The 27133-nt window shown below is 48.0% G+C and overlaps 2 protein-coding genes across 4 annotated transcripts; both read left to right on the top strand.

The window, feature by feature from the left end:
* The first annotated feature begins 325 nt into the window (after positions 1-325).
* CUNH9orf24 (chromosome unknown C9orf24 homolog) lies at positions 326-12698 on the top strand. Of its 3 annotated transcripts, XM_027403334.2 has the most exons (7): positions 326-517; positions 6395-6539; positions 9709-9821; positions 10352-10427; positions 10622-10859; positions 12114-12200; positions 12568-12698. In XM_027403334.2, exons 1-7 carry the CDS (start codon positions 383-385, stop codon positions 12671-12673), a joined length of 900 nt encoding a protein of 299 aa, XP_027259135.1. In that variant the 5' UTR covers positions 326-382; the 3' UTR covers positions 12674-12698. The 3 variants fall into 3 exon arrangements, with proteins under 3 accessions (XP_027259135.1, XP_035294869.1, XP_035294870.1); XM_035438978.1 differs by lacking the exon at positions 12568-12698 and having other exon boundaries at positions 10622-10854; XM_035438979.1 differs by lacking the exons at positions 326-517; positions 6395-6539; positions 9709-9821 and having other exon boundaries at positions 10361-10427; positions 10622-10714; positions 12131-12200.
* Positions 12699-14451: 1753 nt separating this feature from the next.
* Myorg (myogenesis regulating glycosidase (putative)) lies at positions 14452-21917 on the top strand. Its single transcript, XM_027403335.2, has 2 exons — positions 14452-14584; positions 17659-21917. Exon 2 carries the CDS (start codon positions 17720-17722, stop codon positions 19868-19870), a length of 2151 nt encoding a protein of 716 aa, XP_027259136.1. The 5' UTR covers positions 14452-14584; positions 17659-17719; the 3' UTR covers positions 19871-21917.
* Positions 21918-27133: the final 5216 nt, after the last annotated feature.

Raw genomic sequence — 27133 nt, forward strand, 5'->3', positions numbered from 1 at the left:
TGTGTGGCCCTAAAGAATCACAACCCCTCCTAACCTCTGCCTCTCTTCAGCAGTGAGACGTCTGTCCTACATGTCTCTAGGAGCCTAGGAAGTGGATATTTTGAAGGGTCCAAGGCAGGAAGGGGCTGGCATAGGGAGGAAATCAGGCCTCTTATACAGGGATGGGGCCAAGGCGAGTGATATCATAATGGGCACTGCCCATCCTGGAAAGGAAGCTGGGTGGAGTAGAAGCAGGAAGCCTCGGGGGAGAGATACTGAGAGATCCCCCAAAGGAGGGGTTACAGGTGGGAGGTGTGGGATATTTAGGGGAAGGGGTGGTCACTGATGTCCACCAGGAGTCCTTGACAGGCAGAGCCCACTACAGCATCCCTGAGACTCCATCATGTTCCTCTTCTCCCGGAAGACCAAGACCCCTATCAGCACCTACAGTGACTCCTACAGGGCTCCTACCTCCATCAAGGAGGTCTATAAGGACCCACCTCTATGGGCCTGGGAAGCCAACAAGTTTGTGACCCCAGTAAGTACAGATTGTGGGTAGGGTGGATATACAATTGTGTGTCTAGATGACTGGCATGTGGCTGTCCCTGTGTAGTTATTTTCAGTTTTTTTAATTTCATTTATGAATTTGTTTTTTGTTTTTGTTTTTTGTTTTTTTGAGACAGGGTGTCTCTGTGTAGCTTTGAGCTTATCCTGGCACTCTCTCTGGAGACCAGGCTGGCCTTGAACTCACAGAGATCCACCTGCCTCTGCCTCCCGAGTGCTGGGATTAAAGGCATGCAGCACCAACGCCTGGCTCATTTATGAATTTGTTTTGTTTACTTATTTATTGAGACAAGGCCTCACTCACTATGTAGCCTAGGCTGGCCCTAAACTTGTGACAGTCCTCCTACATCAGCCTCCCAAGTTGGCTGGGATTGCAGGCATGCCCCATGCCTAGCCATTTGGTGATTGCTTTGCATTTACGGCAGATTCTAATAACTCAGGCAAGCCTTAAACTTGTAATGTAGCCTAGGCTGGCCTTACATTCCTCATCCTCCTGCCTCGGCCTCTCACATTCTGGGATTATAGCATGTACATCACCATATCTGCCTTTATTTTTTTTGTCATTGTTCATTTTGTGTAGTGCTGGAAATCAAATCCAAGGTGTTAAGAATGCTAAGCAAGTATTCTATGCCTTGAATTTTAAGTATTATTTGTTTGCATCATATTGAATGCATCACATTCAAGACTGGGATTCAAACTCAGGCCCTCATGCCTACACAACAGATGCTATTACTCACTGAGCCATTGCTCCAGATTCTTAAGGTTTGCTATAAGGTCTCAGTAGCTTACTTACTCAGGCTACCCCTGAACTTGCTCTGTGTGCCTCAACCCTCCAACAGTTGGGATTACAGGCCTGCTCCCAGCTTCCTTTTCTGTATTTTATTCATTTTCCTAGGTACATCCAGCAGTGTATAAAATAGTATAGGGTTCTGTCCTCGTAGAACTACATGGGGGGGGTACTAATAAGAAAAAACCCACAATTTTCTTAAGTTGTCTAAAATGCTGTTCCGCAAATAAACATCATAATGGCAATGAGGGAAGCCCACTCCTACATGTCACAGAAGGCCTTTCTCTCAAGGTGACCTTGACCTGTAGCTGGAAAGATAGGGAAAAATGGGTGAAGAATTAAAAGAAGAGCTGAAAGTGCAAATGCTCTGGGGCTACCTGCAAAATGGGTCAGAAATGTCCAAGAGGCAATATCATTATGCATGGGCATTACATTCCCTTCTGTGTACACCGGGAGATAGAAGAGGAGCAATGGATGTGGGGAATTATAGTTTGTGGTAACAAAAAGAATTTATGAATAGGATTTTTAAAGTATTTTGTCTAAATATGCTCTGTAGAAAAGGAGGAGGGAGAACTTGGAGGATGGCAAACTGGGCCAAACTGGGCTGCATATGGATACCTGTTTAAAGCCCTACATCTCACATAAAGTTAATGGGTTTTTTAATTCTATTTTGAACAATCAAAAGACAGGATTGCCTGATAACAAATGCTAATACCAGCCTATGAGAGATGCTTATCTTAAACTAGCTGAAAGTAGAGGAACTACTGTGAGTTCCAGACTGAAATTCAAGGTTCAATGTCTCTGACTACACACACACACACACACACACACACACACCTCTGTATGCACACACACTCACACCTCCATACACACACACAACACACACACACACTTTCAGGCATACATGAATGCACACACCAGCAAACATACATACCTGCACGCACACACAACAAACACCTGCACATACACACCTGCATAACACACAACACACACCTACATGCACACACACACACACACACACACACACACACACACACACACACATCTACATACACACTCAACACACACGCTCATGCACAACACTGTATAACTTCTATGAGAGAAAATATCCTCACTGCAGGTCTTCAGGTATCCAAAGTGCTGCCAAATCAACATAAGTTCACAATAAGATATAAGACAATAAATCAGGGCTGGTGGTGTTGCTTGGTGGTAAATCACTTGCCTAGCATGATGCACCCCCAACCCTGCTAAAAAGAAAAAGAAAACCAGGTGGTAGCACATGCCTTTGATCCCAGCACTCGGGAGGCAGAGGCAGGCGGATCTCTGTGAGTTTGAGGCCAGCCTGGTCTACAGAGTGAGTTCCAGGACAAGCTCCAAAACAATACAGAGAAACCCTGTCTCAGAAAAAGAAAAAGAAGGAAATATGATATGAAACCTTATCTGCATAATGAACTTGTATTTGCATTCTGTATACAAAAAATAATAATAGTTGCCTACCAAATGGTTCTGGGGTGGTGACTCCTGACTGACTGACCTGGTCTCTTGGACCCACATGGTGGAAGGAGAGGACAGACTCCTGTAAGTTGTTCTCCTGCTTCACACACACACACACACACACACACACACACACACACACACCCCACAAAATGAAACACAACAAAAATATTTTTGGCCCAGTGTGATGGTACACAAGCATGATAATGTACACCTTTAATCCCAGCATTCGGGAGGTAGGTGAATCTCTGTGAGTTAGAGGCTAGCCTGAGCTACACATCAAGTTCGAAGGCAGGACTACACAGAGACTCTTTCTCAAAAAAAAATTAAGTGGGGCTGGAGAGATGGCTCAGTGATTGCTGGGCAAACATGAGGACGTAAATTCAATTCCCAGCACCCAGTGTGAAGAGCCAGGTGCAGTCCTCACACCTGTAATCCCATGGCTGGAGAAGTAGAGACAGGAGGACCCCTGGGGTTTTCTGTCTAGTCACTGAAACTAGATTTCTGGGTTCAGTGAGAGACCCTGTCTCAAAAATAAGGCAGAAAATGATGGACATTGCCTTGGTCTTCACATAAATGACCATACATTTGCAGTTGCACACACACACATGATAAAGAATTTTTCAAACAGATATGAATTACATATATTCACTACAAAGTTATAAAAAGTCATAAATAGATGAATAAACAAAATAGCATAGTTCAAGAATAGACTCATACATATATGGAAACAATATTCAGCAAAAATGGTTGACAATAAAGCTATGGAAAAAGATTCATCAGGCTTGGGTGGCATGGCAAATCCATAGGGGAAGAATAGACTGCTTAGTAATAAAATTAGTTATTCATATGGATAGAAATAAAATTAATATATAACACCACACCCAAAATGAAAGTCCTGGAAGATTAAATATGGAAAGTAATACCACATAGCTTTCAGAAGAAAATACAGGACATTATTTCCATTATCTGAGAGTATGGATAGATGTCTTCAGTCATAAAAAGCATTAACCATCCAACAGATTAATAATTCAGCTGGTTTAAATTAAGAACTTCTGTTCATCAAAGACATCATAAAGAAAATTAAAGAAAAAAAAGCCACGAACTGAGAGATTTGCAACATGTAACTGATTAGCATTCAGAATACATAAAGAAGTATAATCCTTTGGGTTAAAATTGAACACACGTGGGTTCTGACCCCTGCCTGAAACCACAGTAAATGGATACTTGAGATCCAGATTCACAAGGATGATGAGAAAGCACCAATGGCAAGGAAAGCCTGGCAAACTGAAATATGACAGAGGGCAGTAACTGACCTAGCACACCTGAGGAGGCAGACGAACAGCCAGTCGTGGGATGCCCAACGACGGCATTCAGCTCAAGGACACAGAATTCAAAAAGGCTCAGGGACGAACAGTTCTGGTTCCCTGGAGCTGAAGGTGGGATAGGACCAAGGCTAAAATCAGGGTTATTTGAAAGTCACTTAAACAGTCAAACCTACTAATTGTTTCTATTCATTGCCTCGGGGTGACTGCCTGGCTCTGGCTCTGGAAAAGTCACAAGGCTTTTCTTTTTTTTCTTTTTTGGCAAGGATCTTGAAAGCAGATGAGCATCCATAGAGTGACTACTAAAACCCCCAGCAGCCCTTACCCACACTGGCATCTGGGCCATTACCCTAGGCCAAAGATTAAAGGAACCTTTCCAAAGAAGCAGATCCCCATTAAAGTGTGAGCATACTGGTGTTGTGGTCCTCAAGCAACAGCCCAGTGATGCTAATGGCTAGCAAAATCGCTCAAGGCCTCAGATAGTTTTTTAGTTTTCTATTTATGAACATGAGCAAAGACCACAGACATCTTAGGAAAGCCTCTAACAGAAAAATGGTTGATGCCTGTGAGTTCTTCCAAATAGGATCTCTCTCTCTCTCTCTCCCTCCCTCTCTCTCTCTCTCTCTCCTCTCTCTCTCTCTCTCTCTCTCTCTCTCTCTGTGTGTGTCTGTGTGTCTGTGTCTGTGTCTGTATGTGTGTGTCTGAGTGTTTAGTATGTGGTATGTGTATATATGAATGTACTTTGTGTAGGTTTCAGTGTAGCTAGACTACGTGTATATAAAGCTCAGGGAAGCGCTGAATTATGGACCCTTGCACATAAAGCTGCTTCCACCCACATGGGAATGTCACTGTGCCAGATACCTCAGGACATCAGTTGGGCACACGTTTTCCCAGAAGGTCCTGAACTAAGGACTTTTCTGGGAGCAACCAGGCAACACACACACACACACACACACACACACACACACACACACACACACACACTCACAGCCTTTGCCCTTGAAATCAAAGGGTCAAGTATGAGTGATCTCAGCTAGCTTTTCAGACTGGCTGTCCTTACAGATACCTTATTTGGGATTCTGGCCTCAGCTGAAGACCATGGACCCCAAAAAAACGAGGTCTTCATTTGGGTTTTCATAAATCTATCCAAACAAGGAGTGACGGGCTGAGGTGAGGTGAACTTCAATAAGTAGATCTCAGTGTCCAGAACAAGAACAGGAAAAAAACCGGTGTGGTGGTGCATGCCTTTAATCCCAGCACTTGGGAGGCAGGGGCAGGTAGATCTCTGTGAGTTCGAGGCCAGCCTGGTCTACAGAGTGAGCTCAAAAACAGCAGGGATACACAGAGAAAGCTTTCTATCTTGAAGAAAAAAATTTCAAAAAATACAGGAAAAAAATATCAAGGGCAGATAATGACCAGAAAGAACAAAGTGAGTCTCAAGGTCAAGGCTGAAAACACTGCTGTCAGAGAAAGAGCCACGGCAGAGTCCAGGTGTTGTTACATGGTAAAGCAGGCATCTCACCAAACCCATCCTTCAGTTTCAAGGTGCCAGATGCCCTCCCTGCCCCAGAAATCTACATAGAGCAGTCAGGTCCCAGGAAGTCAGCCTTCCCTCTAGATTGTGTCCACTGGCCCTGTTAGAGGAGACTCCAGCCCTGTCCCCAGTGAGGGCTGCAGTGCAGAAGAGACAACAGCCACACATGTCTCTTACCTTCCTGAGTTCTCTGTCAGCCAGGAATGGGCAGAAACAAAGTCAGAAAACTACCCCAACTAGGGCCAAGGGTCTGGTTCTGTGTATCAGTTTTAGATGAGAAAACAAGCAAGCAAGACAAAGGGGCAAGAAGATGATTCAAAAGCAGGTTGGGAAGCTGGAGAAACAGCTCTGCAGTTAAGAGCACAGGCTACTCTTGCAGAGGAAACACATTCTGTTCCCAGCACCCATACGGTGACTCACAAATGTCACCTCTAGTTCTCAGGGTTCTGGTGCCCTCTTTTGGTCTCTTCACTGTATTGTGTGGTGCATGTCTATACATGTAGGCAAAACACTCATACACAGGCAATTAAAATTAAAACAAAAATATGTCTATGCAGAAGGGCCATGAGACACGAGATCCATCCCTCTTGGACTGGGAGCAGCTGGAAATCCAGCCAGGCTGAACTTTTCAAGAAAGACTAGATCTAGCTCCAGCGAGGTCCCTGGGCTTGGGATCTCTCTATACCACTTTTCCTCTCTTCCTCTGGCCAGGGTCTGACTCAGACTATGCACCGCCATGTGGATCCGGAGGCCCTTCAGAAGATGGTCAAATGTGCTGCACAGGACTACACCTACAAAAATTCTATAGCAGGTCACCCTTACTTGCCTGAGAAATACTGGCTCTCTCAAGATGAAGGTAGGCTCTCAACCACTTCCTGTTTTTGACCTTAAAAGTGGCCCATCAATGACCCTCAAGTTAAGCCCAATTTGGATCCTGATCTCTACCCTGATTGTCAGGACTTTGGCTACTTCCCTAATTGGCTAATTCCCTAGTGTACAGGGACCCCCTGTACACTCCGATACCTACTTATTCCAGCCCTTGGCCCTGGAGAAGACTCAAACCCATATTTTGGGGGAGTTTGCAATTTTAAAATAGAGCTAGAATCTAACCAGGCATGGTGGCACATACCTACAGTCTCAGTTATGCAGGAGGTTGAGTCAGGAAGAGATCACTTGAGCTTGGCAGTTTGAGGCCAACCTGAACAGCATAGCTAGATACTGTTGGAAAGAAAAAAATCACTGGGTAGGTCTGAGGTCTCACCCACAGCAAGGTGGAGAGAGGGTTGACTTTCTACAGGCCCCACCCACCTCTTCCTTTCCCTTAGCCACCCTTTCCCATCAGCTCTCTCTGCTTTCTATCTTCCTTCCAGCCCTTTTACAGCCTGGGGTATAGATATGGGTCTATACTCATATCATTTAGGAAAAATCAACTTTCTCCTTTGGCTACATGTTTATGATCTGTCTCCCTATCCATTTAAGAAGGAGGGAATGTCTTATTCATAGCTGTACCTTCTCCATCATGGGGCTTCATTGGTACTTTTCTTCCTAAGTATTTGTTGAATGAATTGATAATTCCCAGTTAGTGCTGGGAGCCTGGAACGCTGAAATTTCATGTGTGTGTGAGATTTTTCACACCAACTGGAACTCTCGGTGTTTAGCCTCTGAGACAAGTCCTGCATCTCACTCTTCTGGCCACTCTCCTTGAAATAACCTCCTTCCTCGACTTCCTAGTCTCTAGTACACTCAGTATGGAAATGGGGGCTTCCCCAGGGTGCTAGCCAGAGCCTCCATCTCTTCTCCTAAGATTTATTTGATGGGTTATTTGATGTAACCCATGCATGACTTTAATGACTTTTTAAATGATTTATTTTTATTTTCTGGCATTGTGTTTTTGCTGGAATGTATGTCTGTGTGAGGACGTTGGATCCCCTGGAACTGGAGTTAGACATGTGGGTGCTGGGAATTGAACCTGGGTCCTCTGGAAGGGCAGGCAGTGCTGTTAACCCTTGAGCCATCTCCCCATCCCCATGGCTTTAGTTGCTGTTATCATAAATCTTTCAGGCCTTGACCTCTCACTAGCATTCCATTCTCTTGCACTTTGACCTGGATGTTCAAACCTCAAACTCAGCATGCCAAATCCCCCAGCTTAGAACAGCAAACATAACACTCCTCTCCTCAGGCAGCTATTTTTCTTGGGCTTCTTTTATGGGTTTATAGGATTTGGGTTATTTTCATTTTGTTTTGTTTTTCGACAGTGTCTCACTATGTACCCCTGGCTAGTACAGAATTGGATATGTAGACCAGGCTATCTGGAACCCATAGAGATCCGCCTGCCTCTGTCTCCTGAGTGCTAGGTTTAAAGCTGTGCCACCATGTCCAGGCTTTAAAAATATTTTTATTATATGTATCAATTTTGTATGTGTGTATATGAGGGGGCAAGCCCATGTTCCAGCCCATATGTGGAGGTCCAAGGACAACTTTATGGAATTAGTTCTCTCCTTCTACCATGTGAGTCTCGGGGATTGAACTCAGATTGCCAGGCTTGGTAACAATTGCCTTTACTCATTGGATCTTTCTGTAGCCCAGGCTAGCCTAAAATACACAATGTCAATCAGGCTGGCCTCCAGTCCTTGGTGAGCCTCTAACCCAAGCCCCACAAATGCTGAGATTGCAGGAATGCACCATCAGGCCAGAGTTCCCATTCATCCTGTCCCTCAACCTGTCTCTGTCCTTCAGATTTTGGGGGAGCGTACCATAGAGGGCCTTGTAGGATATAGTTAAAAGGGTTTTGGACTAGAATAGTATCTTGTTTAAATTTCACTTGTGGGAAAGTATCATAGCTTCTATGTTGATGTTGGGTTGTAGGATTTCAAAGATGGAGCAAGGAGACCAGCGGGATAATCATCATAGCTTTCTATTTCCAAGCATTCTTTTTCTTCTTTTCCTCTTCTCCTTGTCCCCCACTCCTCTTCTTTAGACATGGTCTCATGTAGCCCAGAACTTGGCTACAATTTGTAGCCAAGGAGAACTTTAAGCTCTTGATCCTCCTGCCTCCACCTCCTCAGGACTGGGATTATCTAGACTTTTTGTTTTTGTTTGTTTGTTTGTTTTTTTCGAGACAGAGTTTCTCTGTGTAGCTTTGGAGCCTATCCTGGCACTCACTCTGGAGACCAGGCTGGCCTCCAACTCTGGGATTAAAGGCGTGCGCCCGGCCTTGTTTCTGGTGTTTTTAATCAGGATATCACCATATAGTCCAGGCTGGCCTTGAACTCAAAGCAATTCTCCTGCCTCTGCCTACTAGAATTACAGGAATGGGCCACTATGTTCAGCATTTTTTCCAAAACTTTTGTATAGATTAACTCATCTAGACTTCACAACAAATCCTACACTTTTGCCCCCTGCAGTGCTGTAATTTGAAGCCAGGCACTGTATGCACCGCAGGGTATATTCTGCTAACCATGACATTATTTTTGTCTCCTGGTGAAGGCCATACAAGGATAAAGGAATGAGAACATAGAGAAAGAGGGAAGAAAGTCAATTTTAAGGTTGAATAGGCAGACCTGGGGGCCTAGATATGCTAGAGAGAGGGGAGGGCCTGGCGTGATACTTTCCAGGCTAGTTGACTCAAAGAGGGCGGGGCCCGGATGAAGCTGATAGCCTGATGGATCCAAACCTTGCTCCAAAGCATCCCTTAAGTGAGACATCTGCAGCTCAGTGGCAAAAAGAACTAGGGTTGTGGACAGGGCATGATGGTGTTCCAGGCCTGTGATCCAGCACCAGGGAAGGTGAGGTAGGAGGATAGACAGACTGGGGCTAGCCTGGGCTACACAGACTTCCAGGCTACATAGTAAGATCCTGTCTCCAAAGTGAATAAATGGTACAGGATCTGCAAGTCTGGACTTGGGAGTTGGGGTCAGTGAGGGTCAGCTTTGTGACAGAGATCAGAGAAGAAACATCTAGAAGGTCCCAGGCTCTGGATGGACTGAGAAGTAATCCTTTCTGACATCTCCACTACTATGATGAAGAGGACAAATGCTGTACAAGCTACTTAGATAATGACCGTTACAACACATGGAGGACAGGACCTTACAACAGCTTCTGGAACAAGTATAACACCTGTCTTCCTCGACTGCCTAAGGTACCTACTGTGCCTACCACAATTGCATGAGGTCTAGGACATGAAAACACACACACACACACACACACACACACACACACACACACACCGTCTTAACATTGCAGTGACTTCCCCATCTGTAAAATTAGGGGTTTCTATTTTTTTTTTTTTTAGCTGACAATGGAGGCCAGGAGTTGGCCTGCAATAGACCCCTGGGTTTCAGTCTCTGCCCCGGCTTGGTGGTGACTTGTTAGTGTGCACTCCTTGACCGTTTTGAAGCCTGCCAAGTAGTACTGCCTCAGTTGATCTGGCTACTATGACTCCCTTGCGTCAATAATGAGCTTGGTCCTCCCTGACCCACCTTCCCCTCCTTTGTGACGGGAACAAGGGCGAGGAGACAGTTCAAAAGCAAGGTGAATACAGCAACAACTCCAAACAACCCCGAGACTAGGGGAGCTGATGAGGGGAGACTCTGAAGCCTGAAGACCGTTTGGGTATTCAGGGAAGACAACCCCTACCCCCACCCCCCAAAAAGAGTAAAATGCTTCCAGGATGCCGGGATGGAAACAGTAATGCGAGGAATGCCGTTGGAGTACCCTCCTAAACCGGAGCGCCTCAACGCCTACGGTAAATGGCGGGTAGAGAGTTGAAGAGTATTGCTGGGTGTCAAGGAGGAAGCCAGAGGGCAGAATGGGGATCTAGAGAAGCTAGAGAGGGTGTAGTTGTGTGTGTGTCCCTGTTTTTGTCTCTGCCTCGGGCTCTGATCCTGCTTTTCCCATCCCTCTGGCTCTGTCTTTGGGTATCCTGGACTCTGGGCTCAGAGCGCGAGGTAGTGGTGAACATGCTGAACTCGTTGTCCCGGAACCGGACTCTGCCCCAGATTGCTCCCCGCTGCGGATGCGTTGATCCTCTGCCGGGCCGGCTGCCACAACGAGGATACCAAAGCCCTTGCTCCGGCCGCCACTACTGTCTGCGCGGGATGGACTACTGCGCCTCTGGGATGCCTCCTAGCACAGAACGCCGCCTGCAGCCTTTGTGTTCGGTGCAGCCGACTGTAAGGTTCGCAGGGATCCGCCCGCCTTGGCCGGGCTCCACCCACTAACGAGCCCCGCCCCCTAGAGTCCCTCCCAAGTCTCCTGCAGGCTGGCATCTAGCCTCATTCTAGCTCTGTTGTTTCCACGCCAGGCCCCCATCGGCTTCTGCCTGTTTACAGGGCCTCAGGGCACAAGCGAACAGCTAAGACAGAGAACCAGCAAGAAGGTTACTCCCAAGTCCTCAGTCCTGTCCCTTCCAACAGTGCTCAAGGTCAACCTGACAAGTGTTTGTATTCTGGAGATCCTGCAAAACAGTTTCAGAGGATTCCAAACCCCTCACATCAGCCGCAACCTTTTCTCACATTCACAGGCCCTGGTCTGTATTGGACCCTTGGGTCTGGAGACAGAGGTTCTAGCCTGGGCCTAAGAGAACCCTCAGCAGTGGGCAGGACCATCGTTGGGGCAAAGGAAGTGGTTACTGCTTTCCCACAGGGTTCGTGGCTTCCTTGAGTGCGTAGAGAGAAACTCAGCATCCAGACTGCATCCAGCCACAGCAGACAATACTGGTGGGAGGGGGGTGCTTTCATGTCTGTGAGTGTTGAGAGCTGTGCAGAGGGGGTCCTGAACCGTATCCCTAATCCTATGATGATCTAGCCCTCCTCAAGCCTGATTCCTTGTCTAAGATCAGGTCTTTTCCTTCAGAAGGGGTGTGTGTTTTGGGAAAGTGTGTGAGCCTCTAGAAGGCCTAGAAATGCTAACTACTTCCCCGAGTTGAAGAAATCGCTGTCTCACAGAAGCGGGGGTGGGGGTGGGGGGTCGGGTATGCTGGATCCTCAAAGGCTGCATCTGATCCTGCAGATTCTGGCAGCAAAAACCAGGCATTGGTGGGGAGGGGACTTCCTGGAGCCTTCTCAGAGGCCCTGAAGTAGTGGATTTATGAAGGGCAAAGAAGGAACCACAGAAGTGATACTGTACCCAGGTTCTTGGTCTGGAATATTGAGATATGAGGTTATCAAAACAAAACAAAACAAAACAAAACAAAAAACCGACCTCAGCCGGGCGTTGGTGACGCATGCCTTTAATCCCAGCACTCAGGAGGCAAAGGCAGGCGGATCTCTGAGTTCGAGGCCAGCCTGGTCTCCAGAGCGAGTGCCAGGATAGGCTCCAAAGCTACACAGAGAAACCCTGTCTCGAAAAACAATAAAACAAAACAAAACAAAACAAAAACAAAAAACAAAACAAAAAACCGACCTCTCCTTGCTGTTTCTTCCTTCACTAGGAATGTCTCGACCTGCGGTCACCGGCCCGGAATGCATTGTATTGTTACAACTCCCCCGCCGTCATACTACCCATTTCCCAACCTTAAGTAAGTTTGGCGCATTCACTTGCACGCTGGAGACAGTGCCTTTTGGAGGTGGGGATGGTGGGAAATGCCTGTTGAAGTGCTCAGGCAGGAAATTAACGCCAGGGGGCGCTAATGCTATTGGGAAGTCAATGGTTGAGATACACCAGAAGACCTCAATGAGAGCTTTGAGTTGGCAGCGGACTTAGAGTCAAGGGAATTGGGTTCAAGGTTTTATATATAGGGTAAGAAGTCAAGGCTGGGAAATTATGTATTGGGTATCGTAAATTTACCAGTAGAACTTGAGGTCAGTGTGTGGTCAGTGTCAGAGGTAAAATGTTGACATAGGGTTAATATTGAGAATTGGAGTCAGGGTTATCTCTCCTTACAGATGGGACACAAGTCACTTCAAGAAAACTGGTGGTCCCCAGAGAAACAACTATGTTGTACATCCTGAGTTTGTGTCTGAGACCTATCCCGTCTACCATTCCTGGTAAAGATTTGGCCAGGCCAAGGAAGAGGGTGGAGCAATAAACTCTTCACCACAAAGACTGTTTCCTGTGTCCTTACCTAGAAAGATCTGGATGTGAACTCTCTCCAGTCATCTCAGGACACTCCTAAGTGCCCTCCTGATATAGCAGTAATCCAGCTGGGGTCCTTCCCATCACTGCAGGGCTTGAGTCCAGCTAGCCATTCAGATCTGTCAACTTGAAGACTCTCTAGCCAACGTTCCCTCCAATATATCCATGCACATAGACTCCTCTCCATCTCATCCCAGGTCTCCATTACACCTCCCAAATGTTCTCTGCTCAGAAAACTTTGCCACCCTTCCCCCCCCCAAGTCTAAGAGCTACAGAACATAATTTTGGAAAGACTCACGATCAAGAAACAGATTGGTTTCTCTATCCTACAAGGGAGCAGAGGGTGGGGAGCTTTGAAATCTTCTCTTGCTCCAATGCTTGCTTTAGGGGAAAGGGTATCATAGCACAGCACACCCATCTCTGCACTCTGAAGTACAGGCCTTTTTGTTATTTATTTTGGTTTTTCGAGACAGTAACTATTCTGAAACTCTATAGACCAGACTGGCCTTGAATCCACCTGCCTTTGCCTCCCAAGTGCTGAGAATAAAGACATGTGCCTGGCCCAGCATAGGCATTTATAACTAAAAGTTGTCACTAAGGGAAGGGGCTACACATTAAAGGTCAGAGGGTGGGCAGTGCAAAACACTGAGCAGAAACAGAGACACTGCTGGTGCTCCTTCTAAGGAGCTCTTGACTGGGGTATTAGTGGACAGTGGGAGCACAGGTCCTCCCAGAATTGTGATACCCGTTTTTACACTTATTATGTGTTGTGTGGAGATGAGTGGTTGGCTTGTGGGAGTCAGCTCTCTCCTTCCACCCTATTGGTTCCAGGGATCGAACTTGGTTCAGCAGGCTTGGTGGCAAATGCCTTTACCTGCTTACCATCGCTCCAGTCCCGTTTTAGTTCTTTAAAGTATTCAGCTGCCCAAATCTAAAGGGAATGGATTCTCAAAGACTTCTTAGTCAGTGTTTATTGCTGTGCAGACACACCATGACCACAGCAGCTCTGATAAAAGAAAGCATTTAATTGGGGCTTGCTTACAGTTTCAGAGGTTAGTCCATTGTCATCACTGTGGGGAGCATGGCAACAGGCAGGCATGGTGCTGGAGAAGTAGCTGTGAGCTACATCCTGATCTACAATCAGAGAGACTTTGGGTCTGGAATGGGCTTTTGAAACCTCAGAGCCCACCCCCACTGACACACTTCATCCGACAAGGCCATGCCTCCTAATCCTTATAAACCCTTCATAGAGTACCATGCTCAGGTACCTAAGCACTCAAACAGACGAGTCTATGGAGCCATTCTTATTCAAACCACCACAGCTACCTCTGCCCCTTCACTTTGCGGTGCTCTCATACACATAACAAACCTAGTCTGGAGTTGCAAGAACTCCAACATTCAGCAACTCCTTCATCCTTCAGAACTACATCTCCCATAAGGCCTGGGGATCAGCCAGGCTAGCGATGGCCTGCTCATAACAGGGGCGGCGCCTGAGGCAGGAGGTGAAACCAAGGGGCACCAATCTAGAGGCGGGCCCAAAGGGCAGAGCTTGGGCGGAGAGGAGAAAGTCCGGACAAGGCACTCGCAGCTTCAAGAGGCTGTGGGGGAGGGGCCGCAGGCCAGGGGTGGGGCCGGAGTCCCAGGCCTGAAGCCACATTGGACGGCTGGGCGTGGCCGAGTAGCCCAAGGGCGGGGCGTAGGAGGGGCTCGGCCGTGCCTAGCCAGGCAGCAACCAGCAGGGGCTGTGGCTGCTTAACTTCTGTTAGCGTGGAAAGAGAATCTGCCGGGAGATCCCTTCTCCCCTTCTTCCGTGTGGTGGTCACTGCGGTGAGTGAGCCCAGTAAGAGGCCCTTGAGGCCGAGGGGTGTTGAGCTGCCTAAGAGCACAGTTTCTGAATTTTCTCGTTGGTAGAGCAACCCTGGACACCTGCGCCCCTCCTTTAGGCCAGAGGGTCCCAGCCGGCGACGGGTTCCTTGACTTTCCTCTGCCCCTTTGGGCCGCGTCGGGTGTGGCGCCAAGGGTGGGTGTCAAGTATTCCAGGCTGAGTTAGCTCAGTCACTTGATCTTTGTGGATCCTGTCCCTGAGCAGGGGAGGGAGATGGGCAGGATCGAATTGCCTTTGACATTTCCACTCCCCTTCCAACTATGTCCGACAATGGACTCTGCCTTAAGTGGTTCAGTTTGGCTGATCTGGGCCCTCGCCCTTAAACTGTAGGCTAAGGGCTGGCAGCCAAAACTGAGCTTGAGTGTGAAGTCAGCGGGAAGAGGCTTCTTGGGCTGAGCCTATAGGAAGGCCCGCTCAGCCGATCCCACCTGCTAGCTTTAGCCTGTGTTTGGCCAGATGGTAGGCGCGACAAATTACCGGGTCTTGAATGCCACTTAAAAGTGGAGCCACAGAGTTCCTCCCCGACAGCTGCAATACCAGATGCCATTAAATTGCCCCTTTCGCACCCCTAAAATCTTCCTGATCTGTCTGCGGCGAGCAGAAGCTGCAACAGCCCTTGAAAAGACAGGCCTCAACGGTCCACGCCCATCTCTCTTTATGGAAGGTGGAGGCAAAATTTTGAATCCCAAAATTTCGCCATCCGGGTGACTGCTGACAAGCCCTGTTTTCCCATCTGTAAAAGGGACACAATAGCTCACAGTGTTGTTGGTGTTGGATGCTGCAGGTTCCTTTGGAAGGACACAGTGAGGCCCCAACAAAGTGGGTGCTTAAGTCTGTGGGCTCCTGCCCTTCATCAAAGAACATAATAATTCTAAAAATTGGTTCTTGAAACCCAAGTGGTGAAAAAACTTTTGAGACCATCAAAGTGAGCTTTTCAGGCCTCCAGGGGCCATAAGGCCAACTTAATATGTAAGTTTTGAGGCTGAGGGGGTCTTTCTCATTTAGAACCAGACCCTCTCCTTTTAACCCTTTAGTGCCCAGAATGTAGCCTTGGCTGTTGAATAAATGACAGACATGTACAATAGTCAGGCTTGGGGCCCCACAGACTTCTTTGTGTTCCCCTTAGCTTTGTGAGGGTATCAGCAAAAGACACTGCTACCTACAGGAAACTAGGGCAACTCTAAATGTGTAGGTGGAAATAAGAGGTTATTCCAGACTAGGGTTGGGCAGTGCCTGGGGAGATTAAAGTTGTCTGGAGGGATAAAAATGGTAATCCCAGCAGAGGCAGAGGCAAGCAGATCTCTGAGGCCAGCCTGGTCTACAAAGGGTGTTCCAGAACAGCCAGGGAAACCGTCTCAAACAAACAAAGATAAAATAATGGTGCTAAGTATTATCTTCTAGAACCAAAATTCTGACCTGCACCTGACTTGCTATTTTTAAGATTCATTTATGTTTATTTTAATGTATGGGTATTTGCCTGAATGTCTGTGCACCACATATGTGCCTGGTGCCTGCAGAAGCCAGAAAAGGGCATTGGATCTCCTGGGACTGGGGTTACAGACACTTGTGAGCAGCCGTGTGGGTGTTAGGATTCGAACCCTAGGTCCTCTGGAAGTTAAGTGCTTTTAACTGCTGAGTCATCTCTCCAGCCTCTGCACCTGGCATTCTTGACAGATTCTGCATGTAAGAGCTGGACAAGTAGAAGAGCCTGAGTAGTTTTTCACCTTGGAAGTCACTGGAGACAGACAGATACTGGCACCTGGGAGGCAACTAATTAACCATCTGCCAGTCTCTCTCCTTCCTCCCCCCCCCCCAGCTGGGGAGTTAAGCAACTACTGGCTGGCAGTGTGTCTGCCTGTGTTTGCTTGTGACAGGTGCTGTTCCTTTGTTGGACTCTGCCCCTGAGGGTTGAGACAGGAGGAGTTAGGGGCCTTTATCAGAAGGTTGAAACAAACCTTCCACCAAGCCTAAGTTTTCCTGCAGACATATTTCAATGTTTAGCATACCTTGTGTGAATATTTATGTGTGTGGTGGTGGGCATCTGTTCCCTGGTGAGCTGAAGAGAGGTTATCAGGCTAGATGACTGAAACCTACCAAAGAGGTGACTTGAGGGTTTAGGGTAGGGAATGAGCTTGGTAGTCTTGAGATAGGCCTGGCTGGAATCAGAAAAGGAGCTGAGCTCAGATGTGGTGATATATGCTTGCATTGCCAGCTATCCAGGTTAGGGCAGGATGATCACAAAGTCAGGGCCACTTTTCTGGGCTGCATAGAAATGTATCTAGAACCATAACATGTCTGGAGCTCTGATTGCAATGCTTACAGCGTCTCTCCTGGGAGACAAGAAAGATGAGCAGAGAAATGGATTTACTTGATGGTTAGTGGCTTAGAGCCAGGGAGAGTTTGTGAGCAAAGGGGCAGAGCAGACAAGCAAGATTCTTCAGCAAGCTCCCGCCCCAGCCCTAATGTTGGACCCCAGTTCTGCCTTCCTCCAAATCAGTCTCTGTGACTGAATGTGGCTTTCAGTGCCTTAATTTCCAAATAGCCGTCTACTTGGATTCAAAATTAAATTCCATGACTGAGGTGTCCTTTTTCTCTTGTCCTTGACTCTCTAGAGGCAGGGAGGCCAGCCTACAGACTGCCCTGTTAAAGGTCTCAAGGAATTGGCTGGACCATTCGTGCATTCTTACCATGGCCAGAGCTTCTTCAATCCTCCTCCTTCAGGGGCTGTATGCTTATGCTGCGGGCCTGGACAGTGCCTTGCTTCTCCGGGTTTGTTTTCCACTGGGAAAGGGCAGAAGCATGCTCTCTCATTCACATGATTCTCTCCATTCACAGAGTTCTCACCAGTTTGGCAAGCGGTGGGGCCTGAGAGAAAGGAGGGTAAGACATCAACCGATTGTCCTGGACAAGAGCCCTGCCTTTGCCATTTGCTAAGCTCTTGGGCCCCTCTTCTAGGCTGCAGAAATGGAAATACCGTGGAAGAGAAAGCTCAGTGTCCTTTCTCTCCCCTTTGCAGGCTCCCGCAGGCCATATTCAGATGGGTTTGGTGTGGTGCTTCCTTCCTTAGCTGGGGACTAATGCCCCAGAACCTTCGGGAGAAGAGCCAGGTCTACCAGCGACACCGATCTGGTAGCAACGCGGGCCCCAAAAGCCTCAAAGCCATCCCAGCAGGAACCATGTACACTTTCCTGCCTGACAATTTTTCACCTGCCAAACCCAAGGCCTCCAAAGAGCTGAGGCCTCTGCTGGGCTCCGCGGTATTGGGACTGCTGCTGGTTCTGGCGGCAGTTGTGGCCTGGTGCTACTACAGCGCCTCGCTACGCAAAGCCGAACGCCTGCGCGCAGAGCTGCTGGACCTGAACTGTGGCGGCTTCTCCATCCGGAACCAGAAAGGTGAGCAAGTCTTCCGCTTGGCCTTCCGTTCGGGTGCGCTGGACCTTGACTCCTGCAGCCGTGAGGGTGCCCTGCTTGGCTGCTCCCGAACGGCGGATGGGCGCCCGTTGCACTTCTTCATCCAGACTGTACGACCCAAGGACACTGTCATGTGCTACCGCGTGCGCTGGGAGGAAGCTGCACCAGGGCGTGCTGTAGAGCACGCCATGTTTCTGGGAGATGCTGCCGCGCACTGGTATGGCGGCGCAGAGATGAGGACGCAACACTGGCCTATCCGCCTGGATGGCCAGCAGGAGCCGCAGCCATTTGTCACGAGCGATGTCTACTCTTCTGACGCCGCATTCGGGGGCATCCTCGAGCGCTACTGGCTGTCTTCACGCGCGGCCGCCATCAAAGTCAATGATTCAGTGCCCTTCCACCTGGGCTGGAACAGCACTGAGCGTTCTATGCGGCTGCAGGCACGCTACCACGACACATCTTACAAGCCACCAGCTGGCGGTACCGCAGCGCCCGAACTCAGCTATCGGGTGTGCGTGGGCTCAGATGTCACCTCCATCCACAAGTACATGGTTCGGCGATACTTCAACAAGCCATCCAGGGTACCAGCATCAGAGGCCTTTCGAGACCCTATTTGGTCTACCTGGGCCCTGTACGGGCGCGCTGTGGACCAGAACAAGGTGCTGCAGTTCGCCCAGCAGATCCGCCAGCACCGCTTCAACAGTAGCCACCTGGAAATCGATGACATGTACACACCTGCATATGGCGACTTCGATTTCGACGAGGGCAAGTTCCCCAATGCCACTGACATGTTCCGCAGCCTGCGAGAGGCTGGCTTCCGCGTCACACTTTGGGTGCATCCGTTTGTCAACTACAACTCGTCGCGCTTCGGCGAGGGCGTGGAGCGTGAGCTGTTCGTGCGCGAGCCCACGGGCCGGCTGCCCGCGCTGGTGCGCTGGTGGAACGGCATTGGAGCGGTGCTGGACTTCACGCGCCCAGAGGCCCGAGACTGGTTCCAGGGACAGCTACGGCGCCTGCGCTCCCGCTACAACGTGGCCTCCTTTAAGTTCGACGCTGGTGAGGTCAGCTACCTGCCCCGGGACTTCAGCACCTACAGGCCTCTGTCCGACCCCAGTGTGTGGAGCCGGCGGTACACTGAGATGGCGCTGCCCTTCTTCTCGCTAGCCGAGGTCCGCGTTGGGTACCAGTCACAGAACATCTCCTGCTTCTTCCGCCTGGTGGACCGCGACTCGGTATGGGGCTACGACCTGGGCCTGCGCTCTCTTATCCCTGCTGTGCTCACGGTCAGTATGCTGGGCTATCCGTTCATCCTGCCCGATATGGTGGGGGGCAACGCGGTGCCAGAGCGCACAGCCGGCCGCCAAGATGGGCCGGGGCCGGAGCGCGAGCTCTACGTGCGCTGGCTTGAGGTTGCGGCCTTCATGCCTGCCATGCAGTTTTCAATCCCGCCCTGGCAGTACGACGCAGAAGTGATAGCCATCGCACACAAGTTCGCTGCTCTGCGCGCCTCGCTAGTGGCGCCACTGCTGCTTGAGCTCGCTGGTGAGGTCACCGACACTGGCGACCCCATCGTGCGCCCCCTGTGGTGGATCGCTCCAGGGGATGAAACGGCTCACCGCATCGACTCGCAGTTCCTTATCGGGGATACGCTGTTGGTGGCGCCGGTGCTGGAGCCTGGTAAGCAAGAGCGCGATGTCTATTTGCCCGCCGGCAAGTGGCGCAGCTACAAGGGTGAGCTTTTTGACAAGACACCGGTGCTGCTCACGGATTACCCCGTGGACCTGGATGAGGTCGCCTATTTCACCTGGGCGTCCTGACCCACTTTCAAGACCCAGGAATCCCACAGTCCTGACTCCAGCCTTCATGCAGATTTTTAATCCTTTACCACACCCGAAGGGTGCACCCTCAGGAAGTTCCCACCTCTAGGAAATGGGCACTGACAAAATGGGCACTGACTGAAAAGTGCTCCGGCCAACAGCAGTAGGTGAGACCTGGAAGGGGAAGTACGGAAACAACCTCCTGCCCCAGTGCACACTCCTGACAGCGCCTCACCCCCACCCTGGACATAGAGAACAGAAACCTCTTCCCTGGGTTGGATGGCCCGGGAACTCAGGAAAAGTCTGTTCTTTCTATTACAAGGGTCTGGTTTTAAAAAGCACACAGAAACATCTCTCCTCCCACTGGCCTTTGTAGCCCTTTGTCCTCTAAGGTGAGGAACCGATGCTCTTCAAAAAGTTCCCAAATAGTTTTCTACCATATTATTTAGAAAGTGTACCTTTAGCTGGGCAGTGGTGGCGCACGCCTTTAATCCCAGCACTTAGAAGGCAGAGGCAGGCGGATCTCTGAGTTCAAGGCCAGCCTGGCCTACAGAGTGAGTTCCACTGTCGAGAGAGGAGAGAGAGAGAGAGAGAGAGAGAGAGAGAGAGAGAGAGAGAGAGAGAGAGAGAGAGAGAGAGAGAGAGGAAAGAAAAAGAGTACCTTCTTGGTGACAGCAGCTAGGCCCTGAGGTTCTCAGCACACCTGAACAGTAATTGACCTGATCCTATTCCACCTGGGGAAGAAAAGACACAGATGTTTGGTTTGGCCAGCTGACAAGGAAGCAAAAGGGCTCTTCCCAGGCAGTAGGAGAGCTGGGTTCAGCCTGGACTAATTGTCTCTGTGAGGAGACTCCTAACACTGCACTAACCTATTCGTGTATATTCCGGACTCATTCCGGACTCAACCTTGGACCCAGCCCTGGGCCAGAAGTGCCTAGTGGGCAGATTTGCAGGGCCATGCAGGCCAGACTTGATGCCTTAATTCAAGAACCTGTGTCTGTGTGTATATGTGTGCACACGTACTTAGAGAGAGAGAGAGAGAGAGAGAGAGAGAGAGAGAGAGAGAGAGAGGAGAAAGAGAGAGAAATATATAGAGAGAGATGCCCACCATAGTCTCTGAATCTACAGAATGAACAGAATATCCCTGAAACTGAATAAGCCTAGAGGAAGGAGGATACAGGGGCAAACTCAAGACTTTGATTGTTGAACCAGCCCCTTCCCAGATGCTTTCCCTAGGACGATGGCAGCACCGGTTTGAGTTTAGCACACTAGAGCTCGGCTGAGGAGGTGACTCAATGGATGAAGGCACTTCCTTCATGGCAAGCCTGACAACCTGAGTTCAATTCCAAGGTCATATTGTAAAAGGAGAGCACTGTAGGAAATCAACAGCCCTTTAAGATTACTTAGCTGTCTCACTCGGCACACATGCTCAAGTGTGGCTTAAAAGGGAACCATGTTCTCATCCCGGCAGTGATGTGTTTGGCACATGAGTGGCATCAAACACTGATACCTGCCAACACATGTTTCGGGGAAGGTCTTTCATCTCAGTAATTCTCCTGTTCTGAGATCAACTCCAGCCAGGGTTTTTCCTGACTATGTGGCTATGTCTGGAGGAGTGGCTTGCAAGAGAAGGTGGACAATGAGGTAGAGTTCAGCTTCTTCCCTCAGTGGCTCTGGCAACAAAGCCTGTGCCCGAATCCTTCACTTTCTCTGAGTGAAAAGCCCTGAGCTTCAGGGTTCCCACAGATGCCTGTCTCCAGTGCCAAGTCTTTTGTTTCTTTTTGTTGGCAATGTTGAAGATAGAACCCAGGGCCCCAAGCATACTAAGCAAGCACTTCTCCAGTGAGCTATATCCCCAGTCTTCCTTTGTCAATCAGCTGGGTGACCTTGAATAAGCTGATTAACCCCACTGAGCCTGAGTTTTTTTTTTTTTTTATGTAAAAGTGATGATGACACCTACCTCCAAGGTAATTGTAATAGTAAGCACAGATATATGGAAAGTGCCTGGCACAAAGTAGGTGCTCAATAAAAGATAGCTGTTGTAGTATTTGTTGTTTTCTTGCTTGAAAACAAGGATTCTATGGGATTTTTTAAAAGACTTACTTATTTTATGCATATGAGTGCTTTGCCTGTGTGTACATGCATGCCTGGTTCTTGTGGAGATCAGAAAAGGGCAACGGATCCTCTGGAACTAACATTATGGATAGCTGTGTGCCATCATGTGGGTGCTGGGAATAGAACCCAGGTTCTCTGTAAGAGCAACAAATGCTCTTAACTGCTGAACTGTCTTTCCAGACCCTTCTGGCCTTGTCCTCCATCCCTGACAGTACCTCTTGTGCAGTCCAAAGTTGTCTTTCCTGCACATTGGATCTGGCGAGCTTAACGTTGCTCCAAAAGGCCTCCAGCAGCCTTATATTCACTGGTCTCTCCCTGCACCTAGGCTGTTGTGTATGTGTTGGTGGGGTGACATACAGCAGTCTGGAACCCCTTTCTAGAAATAATGGGAGGACCTGAATGGCCATTGAGATAATGGCCACCTGAATGGGCTTCCAGATGAGTTAGGAATGGGTTACGCTTTAGCCAAGCAGGTCTTCTAAGAATTTTGGCCACCATCCACCCATTTCTGAGTGAGGTGTCTCTGATTCTTGCAAGCATTCTACTGGTCCTCCTCTACAAGCACCCAAGACCCTTCTCCTTCCCTGAATCCAGGGTGAGAGGGAGTGGCCTCTCTATCTGCTGGCCACTGTTGAACAAAGACTTAAAGGGTAATTTGCTAAAAGCATTGACTCTTCCCTTGGCCCTCCAGGTGCGCAATGAGTTAACGAAAAGGCAGAACAAAAGCTTGGTATGCTGCCTCTATTTTGCACCTGTTTCTTTTGCACCAAGTCATTCTCTTACAGCCTGGTGGTTTCCAGGAACAGACCCCCTAGATAAATATCTGTGACAAGGAACAAAACTACCCCTACCTGGAGGCAACTGAACAAGGCCTGCCAGACCAATCCTGAGATAATGATCAACCAGGCCACAGTTGGGCCACAGTTGATGAACTGTGCATGCTTCTTGGTCTGGATTTTGTCCCTTTTCTACATAATCTGGAAGCTATTATGAGAACCTCTAATGCCAGGGCTGACGACATCACCCCCTTTGTCTTCCTAGTCAGTCATACTAATTAAAATTCCTTTCCTGATTTCCACTATTTCTCTGTTTTGGAGTCAGATTTGTCAGGATTCCTAGAATCTGACCTAGCAACATTCTCAACTTCAGACCTTATCAGCCACATTCCATTGATAGACCTTCAAATCCTACCTACACAATATATCCATAGCCATACCACCCTGAACATGTCTGATCTTGTCCAACCCACACAACAGTCAAGGAGAGGTATCCAAAGTTCAGTCATGTCCCTTGTAGGATGGGGGTCCAAGTTATGGTTGGTGCTCGAGTCTTCTAAGATCTGATCCTTCTCATACCTGTTTCACCCATGTACTCAGGTACATAAAGTATATTTGGGAAAGCGTTTGAAGAAACACTGCCTTCTATCCTGGGAACAACTGTACAGCTTATCCCTTGCCAGGAGAGGTCTGCTCAGACTTAGCTTTGAAAGAAAATGCAGTGGCCACTGGGTGGTTTCCTTTCCTTCCATTGTTTGGCTCCAAGAGTTTCTGCTGACAACCCCCACAGGGTACACCCCAGCTCCTAGACACAGCCTGTTTTTTTTTGTTGTTGTTGTTTTTTGTTTTTTTATCTTGAAGCTAATCATTTACTTCAGTAAGACCTAGGATCTTTCCAGCAGCTTGATAAGAGGGGAAGCTATTCAGCTTTGGGTGGTAAACCCTAAGGGGCATTGGAGGCGATGTGGGAATGACTCAAAAGAAAGCCCTGTTCCTGGGTGTGCCCAGTCTAGAGGATGTGGAAATTTATGCCCTTGTGCTCTGAATCTTTGCACTGTTTTTCCTTCTCAGGTGCCTTTCCCACTCCAGCTTACACAACACCAAGTGGAATGAGGGTTTTGGAGTAGTCTAAGTTCTGGCTGCACCTACATCACCACCTCAAGGGGGCAGCAGGAAAAAGCTGGCACCACCCTCCAGCCCTCAAATTGGTAAAGAATTAGGTCAGGCCAAAGGCTAAGATGATTGGGGAGTTCAGCCTGGACGACAGGATGGCTTTGCCATGCATGGTTCCCACCCCTGCACAGAAATTTCTATTGTATGTCATTTCTTAAGGTCTTCAATTCAGCAAACAAGGGCCTTCTGTTGAGACATAAGCCATTGTTTTCTTTTTCTTTTTTTTTAAAGATTTTATTTATTGTATATACAACATTCTGCTTCCATGTATATCTGCACACCAGAAGAGGCCACCAGATCTCATTATGGATGGTTATGAGCCACCATGTGGTTGCTGGGAATTGAACTCAGGACCTCTGGAAGAGCAGCCACTGCTCTTAACCTCTGAGCCATCTCTCCAGCCCCATAAGCCATTGTTTTCATGATCAAGAGGCCATTATATTTTCTAGAGTCTGTGCCCTAGGAAAGGAAACTTATGCTTGCCTTTCTTGTAGGGTTAAGTCCATCAGTTGCTGCTTCACCCTAGGTGGAGGAGGTGGGAGTGAGGAACAAGGGGATTCCAGAAAGAGCACCTCTGGGTCCTGGAAGGAAATAGAACAGGTGGCTATCAGGGAAAGCTTCCAGGAGAAGCAGATCTAGATTTTGGAAGGCACCAAATTGAAGAAAACATTGAAGCTTCTGTCCTTTGATAGGTGAAGCCATATCTACAATCAAGGAGGTAAGATACCCTTCTCCACTGCCAAGGTATTTACCCAGTCACCTAGCAGGTATCCACCCTGAAGGCCCAGAGAAAAGGCATGTCATTCCATGTGCATTCTTCTTTGTGCCTGAGATATGAAAAGAGATAATGGTCACTTTCTAAACCTCACAGTCTTTATGGACCAGGTCCTAGCTGGTCCAGGGGATTTAGTCTGTTCCACTTAGGACATTCACTTCCTCTTCCCTTTCCAGGGCCCATGATTAGCTTTTCCATCCTACCATGTTTTTTTTTTTTTTTTTTTTTTGGTTTTGTTGGTTGGTTGGTTGGTTGGCTTTTCAAGACAGGGTTTCTCTGTGTAGCTTTGGCTGTCCAAAATGCTCACTCTGTAGACCAGGCTGGCCTTGAACTCACAGAGATCCGCCTGCCTCTGCCTCCCAAGTGCTGGGGTTACAGGCATGTGCCACCAATACCCGGCCAGTCTTAATATTTTAAAGGCTTAAAATATTTTTAAAGGAATAAGCAAAAGAAATGTAAGGCTATACATTGGAAACTATCTCTACATGCTGTTAAAAGACATTAAAGATAACATGGAGAGAAGTGAAGACACGGCCATAAATTGTATGAAAATGGCAGTACTCCACTAGCCTACAGATTCAGTATAATACCTACTAAAATCCCAGCTAAATTCTTTGTGGAAATCAACAAGCCAAAATAAAATTCATAGTGAGCCAGGTGTAATGTCACACACCTTTAATCCAGTCCCAGTGCTTGAGAGACAGAGGCAAGTGGATCTCTGTGAGGTCAAGGCCAACCTAGTGAGTTCCAGGCTAGCTAGAGCTACAAAATGATACCCTATATCAAAAGCAAATAACCAAGTGAATAAATAGATAAAATCCACAGGGAAATCTAAGGGGCCCAGAATAGCCAAGGCAACCTTGAAAAAGAACGAAGTTGAAGACTCACACTTTTCAATCTCATACTATTGCAAACCTATAACAATAAAGATAATGTGTGTGGTACCAGCATTAAGATAGACATATATTGTCGGGTGTAGTGGCCCAGTACTTGGGAGGCAGAAGTAGGTAGATCTCTGATCTAAATAGTGGGTTCTAGAACAGCCAGAGCTACATAATTTAGTTCTAGACAGCTACATCCTGTCTAGAAAAAAACAAAACAGATAGACATATAATCTAGGGATGGTGAGTATGTGCTGTGCAAGCCTGACAACCTGAGTTCAATCCCTAGAACCCACATAAAGGTGGAGGGAAAGAACTGTCCTCCACGTGTGCACTGTGGTACATGTGCAATCCTTCATCCCCACCCTGGATCACACACACACACACACACACACACACACACACACACACACACACACACAGAGACTTTAAAAAAAAATGAGGTCCTAGGGTGATGATGATTCGGTGACTAAGAGCACCAACTACTCTTCCAGAAGACCTGGCTGGGTTCAGTTCCCAGTAGCCACATGACGGCTCACAACCATTTGTCACTCCAGTTCTGGGATCTGGCATCCTCTTCTGCTCTCTAAAGGTACTAAGTGCTCACCTGGTGCTCAGGTGCACACACAGGCAAAACCCAATAAATACAGCTTTAAAAATAAGGAAAAAATATAGTTCAATGGGATGAGTTTAATGGAATGGTTTGAAAATCCAGAAATAAACACATTTATGGTCAGTGTGTGTCTGTGTGTGTGTGTGTGTGTGTGTGTGTGTGTGTGTCTCGTGGGGGGGGTGGGTACTGGGTCTCCTTATGCTGAGCAAACATTCAACCACTGAACTACACTTCCAGTTCAGGAATCATCATCATCATCTTTTTTTTTCTTTTTTCTTTTTTTCTTTTTTCAAAGAATAGTTTGGGTGGAGGAGAGCAGTCTGGAGTGATAACTCAGCAGGGAAGAGTGCTTGCTGCTCTTCCAGAAGGGGCTGGGTTCCCAGCAGCCATGCCATATGGCTCATAGCTGCTTGTCATTCCAGCTCCAAGGACTCTGATGTCTTCTTCTAGCCTCTGCTAACACCTGCATACACGTGGCATGCACTCACACAAACAAACATGTAAATAAAAACAATGAAATAAATCTGTTTGTTTTGAGACACGGTCTCACAGCGTGGCCCTAATTCACTTTGTAGGCCAGGCTGGCCTCAAATAGATATCTGCCTGCCTCTGCCCTGCCAGCACTGGGATTATTAAAGATATATGCCACCATGCCCTGCAGATCCATTTATTTTCTTCTTCTTCTTCTTCTTCTTCTTCTTCTTCTTCTTCTTCTTCTTCTTCTTCTTCTTCTTCTTTTCTTCTTCTTCTTCTTCTTCTTCTTCTTCTTCTTCTTCTTCTTCTTCTTCTTCTTCTTCTTCTTCTTCTTCTTCTTTCTTCTTCTTCTTCTTCTTCTTCTTCTTCTTCTTCTTCTTCTTCTTCTTCTTCTTCTTCTAGAGAATAGTTTAGTGTCATGAAAGGGAAGAGTGGGCTGAACAATAACTAGAACAT

The sequence above is a fragment of the Cricetulus griseus genome, chromosome 2 (genome assembly GCF_003668045.3).
Source record: "Cricetulus griseus strain 17A/GY chromosome 2, alternate assembly CriGri-PICRH-1.0, whole genome shotgun sequence".
Taxonomy (NCBI): Eukaryota; Metazoa; Chordata; class Mammalia; order Rodentia; family Cricetidae; genus Cricetulus; species Cricetulus griseus.